Source organism: Sinocyclocheilus anshuiensis, unplaced genomic scaffold (genome assembly GCF_001515605.1).
Source record: "Sinocyclocheilus anshuiensis isolate Anshui unplaced genomic scaffold, SAMN03320099.WGS_v1.1 scaffold3110, whole genome shotgun sequence".
Classification (NCBI taxonomy): domain Eukaryota; kingdom Metazoa; phylum Chordata; class Actinopteri; order Cypriniformes; family Cyprinidae; genus Sinocyclocheilus; species Sinocyclocheilus anshuiensis.
The window spans coordinates 69,729-75,316 of NW_015539959.1; the positions used below are offsets into that span (position 1 = coordinate 69,729).

At 34.3% G+C, this 5,588-nt stretch overlaps 1 protein-coding gene across 1 annotated transcript in view; it reads left to right on the forward strand.

Annotated features, from left to right (window-relative positions):
• LOC107687028 (immunoglobulin lambda-like polypeptide 5) overlaps positions 1–5,588 on the forward strand; it is a 21,643-nt gene that overhangs the window by 14,525 nt on the left and 1,530 nt on the right. Inside the window, exon 3 of the mRNA XM_016484165.1 lies at positions 5,411–5,445. Within this exon, the coding sequence (XP_016339651.1) occupies positions 5,411–5,445 (35 nt within the window). The remainder of the gene's footprint in view (positions 1–5,410; positions 5,446–5,588) is intronic.

The window sequence follows — 5,588 nt, forward strand, 5'->3', positions numbered from 1 at the left end:
ATGCAAAGAAGGGGGCAGGATTCACAACAGCTTGAGCTGCTAACAAACTCATATACACTGTTATAGAACTAATACATTTACACTCTCACAAGTATAATTGTTCAGAAATTATTTTTGAATCATTGTGTGATAACTAAATGGTTTACATTTTAATCTTTAAAAGAACACTAAGCCATTTTTGTGGATATTTCACTGGTTCTTATTACAGTGGTTTGACACTATCAGCATGAATGCAGCATCTCACAAAAGTCACTGTAAAAATATTCTCTTCACAGGCGTATTTCCCCCCAAGTTATTCTTGTGTCTGATAATAGGGGATCTCCTGAGATAAAGTTGAGTAATATTCTGCTGGTCATGTGATCTCAACATGGCCACCACCACAGAGAAACAGAAGATACTGCATTCAGCTGCTCCAGTTCTTCTCGAGATCTTAGAGCATAAAATCACTTCTATAGTTTCCAACAAAGATTAACGACTGTCGTACACTCAATATTATGAGACACTGATGTTTTACATCTCTGTTTAATTTACAAACATACAGTATTAAGAAAATTAAAATGGCTGCCTGAGTGTGGCTGCCTCCACGATTGCTGCCAATTTAATCAATTTGCTGGATTTATTTATTTTTACAAACAGACTAAAGAACACAATACACATGGTGCAAGCAGACAGATCTGCAAATAGATCTGTGTACAAAACAAACAAACACCAAAACATGATCATGACATAGAGGTATAGAAATATTCAAGACATGAGAGCGAGACCAACAAACAGATTTACATGTAGATCTGCAGATGACAAACATGATACATAATTATTTAACATCTTAAGCGCATGTCACTAAACATCTGCTTCATTCGTACATTTGGTTGTATGCAGTTAGGGCTGTGAATCTTTGGGTAGTCAGCGAATCAATTCGATTCGCGATTCATAGGTTTTCGATTCGATTCAAGAACGATTTTTGCCAATTCAGAATGATTAAATTGGATTCGATTAACGATTCGATTCTGCATTATTTAAGTGCATTCATAGGATTCTTTAAATGCTTATTCAGGGGGCAAATTATACAGCAGCCTTTATGGTTACAGAACCATAGGTTATAAAAGAAAAACACTTTTGTCCATTGTTAGATGCTAGTTTAATGATGCTATGGCATGACATGGCATATGTAGAAATGTATGTAAGCCAAGATTTAAAAAAAAGAGCTTTAAATATATTATGCATAGGCTAACATTTTGTCACACCAGGGGTGTAGCCATCATTTCAGAAGTGACAGAAATGCCAAATACAATAATTTTATGTAGGCCTATGAATGTATTATTATATATATGAATGTATTAATATTTTTTCCTAATGGCAATTTTATGATTGTTTTATATAGGCCTACCATTTCACTACGTAGCGATAATTTCAGAAGTGACAGAAATGTCAAATACAATAATTTTATGTAGTCCTATGTATGTATGCATATGTTTTTTTTTTACAAGAAATTCTTTTATTATCTCTTACTTTGAATTTGCTATAAGAAATCAAATACACTGCTGGACAATAATCAATAATTTGCTATCTATAATTTTTCCTAATGGCAATTTTATGATTGTTTTATATACTACAAACAATTATTTCAATTTTCTGCACAGAATAAGGTATACTTTATAGTTTCTGTACTGTACTAAATGATATATAAATTAGCACTGCATCATTCATAAATTTTATTTATTGTGTTTATTGTCTTAATGTTTCAGTTCATTCTGCTTATTATTCAGTTTAGCTGCAGATCTAGCCTGGCATGTCTTAAGTTCTATGAGCGCGAGATCACTTCTCTTTCAGTGCAAAACTTCTTTATCTCATTTTCATAAAATAAAATGCTATAGTATTTAACTTTTCCTCTCCATCGGCGAATGATGATCCTGAAAGAAAACGCGGTGTCTGTTTGCTATAGAAACGAATGCTACTTTCATGCATCATTACCTGACAGCTCAGGTAATGTCGTCGGTATGACCAAGAGCCATTGAAAAACTACAGAAAAGCAAAACTGCTTCACTTTAGCATTACAGGTACTGGCCACGAGTACTAAGTAGAGATCACACATCAGCTGCGTCAGTGAGACGAACTGAGCGTGAGCGCAATCCTGTGACAGTCACTGCAGGCGGTAAATAGTGCAGCGCGTGAAGGAGAGATGCGAGGCACAAACACTGTTCAAGGTCTCCATTAATTCCTGCTTGTAGTCATTTAATGTGTATACATTTTGAAAGCATTGAATCACTATAGAAATCGCGATTCATTCGATTCTTAGCATTTTATATCGATTACTGTCCGAAATCGACGATTCACGATTCAAAATCATGTTTCAAGATCGATGCATATGCATCGTCAGGGTTTGTAATCGATGCATCGAGAAAACGAGTGAATCGTTACACCCCTAAGTAATATGTTTTGCCAGCTTCATCTGTCAAGGAACTTTAGAAGGGGACTCCAGAGGAGGACTACTTATTTTTTGTGGCAGTTAATTTCTTAAGTGTTAAAATGATTGAAACAGTGAGTGATACATATTTTAGTTCTGTCCTTCAAGTTAAATAGAATTCCTCTTTGGTAACACTTTTTAATAACTTTCATTAATAAATCATTAACAAACATTATATAATGTTTGACAGATCATTAGTTATTAAATATTCACATAGCTAGAAATATGAGATAACATGCTTGTTAATGTTTACTAATGCACTTATTCAACATTATCTAATGATTAACAGACCATTATTTCATATAAGTTCATATGCTTACAGATGCCATTAAATGTTCAATTCATGTGATCAAGCACTTAAAAAATCTTCAAATGATTTGAACAGATGTTATGCAATGATTAAAAGCTTTTATGAAGGTGCAACACTTGAGGTGTAATACGGGTAAGGTTGGTGAGCATGATTTGACCAAGTACAACATCCTGTTGATCCTGGAACATCATTCCAATCAACCAATCAGAATTGAGAGATAACTTTTCAGGAAATACCTGTTTTAGGCTTACAATCAGGATTAGGTGCTTCTACACCCTTGTTAATCAGCTATAATTTCCCTCTGATTTTAGGAATAAATTATTATAAGGTTAGGTTTAGGGGTAGGGATTGGGTTAAGTCTGTATTTTTGGACAGTAATGTTGATCCAGGATCAACAAAAGATGTTGATCCAGGAACATGTCTTACTTGGCAAAATCACGGCGACCGGGTAAGGTTAGGGACAGGTTTGTTGGTATGGGTAGGTTTAAGGGTTGGTTAAGGAAGTGTACATGGGTCAGTTTGATTACTAAGGGAACACGGTTCAATCTGCTTATATTACATTGTTTTGATAAATGAACATGTATTTTCTTGAAAAATAGATTCGTTTTCTCCTGTTGATGTATGATTCAAGGAATATCCTGATTAATGATATACAGTAGTATACTAATATAAGTGTTGAGGCAATAAAAGCTTGTTTTGCACCCAAATTACAATGTGCTGTCTTTAAAAAGCATTTAAATAAACTTAACTAACCACCCTTTACACAAACGTTGTTACAGCAGTCCCATGCACATAAAGATACTAAATGATTACAGTTTTTCTCGATTGCTAAAACACTATAACCAGGCTTTTGAACTAAAATTTCAAAACCATAAAGCCATTTTTCAAAAAGCACACCCACTTTGCTGAACTATAAACACTATTCCCCTGCTTTAACACATGAGTCAGATTTGGTGAACTGTTACTGCAAAACTCTACAGAAAAATCCCTACATTTCTCAGTGCTTACACCATGTGGTCATTTAGAAAGCACTAGCATTCAATACTGTTCAATCAAGTCAGCACAGCTTAAGCTCAATTAGCAAACAATTACCCAGGTGGAAACACTAAGAGTCAAAATTGGACACACATCAATCAGATCCTTCAATAAATAGATAAAAGGGCCCGAATCAGTTCACTGAGCTTTGGAACAATGGATCCACAGAGAAATGAAGGAATAAGCCTGACTAGACATTTCAGCTGATGCCAGGGGTGGATGCCTAGCTAGGGCCAGTATAGCCTGTGATGTTGGCGAGATTCTCTGGCCTGACCCAGAACAAAGATGTGATGCTGGGGCAGAATATTTTTTGTTGTTGTTTGGTGTATTGTACTGTACAGTACATTAAGGAATATAAAATGTGCAAATGTATACACATGTGTTCATTATGTGAAAAGTTCCTTGAGGGGGAGAACCACAAGCAACATAACTTATTACTGGTTTTTGGTTTTTGTAGTATTGTTTTGAATTTATCTCACCAGTGTGTAAGACTATGTTGTAGTGTGTGTGTTTTTGAAAGCTTGTGTGTGATGTCTGAGGCCAAAGTTTGGTCTTTCAGCAAGAGTGAATGCTTTTGAGTGTAGAGTTTCATTTTGACCTGAAAATAGGATGTTTAGGGAATTGGGTGAGACGTTATGGATTTGTGTTTACTGTTTTGAGAATATGAGGCATGGTTTCAAGAAATGTGTTTAAGCAATCGAGAAAAACTGTAGTAAATGTTTATAAACGTACAAATGATGAATAGACTCAACTTTAGATTGCAAGAACATGAATAATTAATTAATAAATGATTAGTTAAGACATCTAAATAGGGTGAATTCAGGTCATTTAGGACACATTTTGCCATCGAGATGACTGCTCATAAAGGTACTAATGATTAGTAAAGGTTCATAAACATTTACAAATATGTGTATATGAACAAATGTTACTGTTATGTTTCTAGCTATGCAAATTGATATTAACTAATGATCTGTTAAGCATTATATAATGTTTGTTAAAGATTTATTAATGAAAGTTATTATAAAGTGTTACTTTTTTCCAATATGGAAGCAGTAAAAATAAATGTTTTGGTTTCAGTCAATTTGCTATAAAAGGGTCATATATAAAGATCATCAGGACTCTCAATCTGGTCATATGAGTCTAGACTGAACAATGTGCATCTGAAATGTTTGTGCATCATAATTTGTGATTAAGTTGTCTGAAGATGCAGGTTTTTCTGTGAAAATGATGATTGAGCTGCATGAACCGACTATCGGCTTACCAGTGGTGTACCAACGGAGACCCAACCACAGCAAACCACTGGTGGTGTACCACCCAAAAAACACTTGCAGACCAATAGGTCATTGTTATCTGGGCTTGTCATAAAAGAATTACATTGTTTTCAAGCAATAACAAACATTTTGATTGCATTTTATATGAAAGTGTTTCGTTCTTACTTAAAAAAAAAAACAAGTCAAACTAAATGATTGAGTGTCATCAACAGCTGAGATGTTTCTGCTATCAGTGTGTTGAAGTGTTGTTTCTCTCTCTGCTGGAGTTTGTGTTCACTCGAGCGGAAGAGAGGTTTTTGTACGAGTGTTTCAGTAGATTGTAGCACTGTGGTACACATTCGGTGGAGGAACTAAACTGGTGCTCGGTAAGTCTGTCTTTATAATTCTCCATTGAAAACATACAATTTAGACTGTATAAAATGTTTAAAAAAAAAAAAAATAATAATTGTATATAATTTTTCAATTAATGCAATATTTAAGTTAAAACATAAACCAAAAGTTTTAAAAA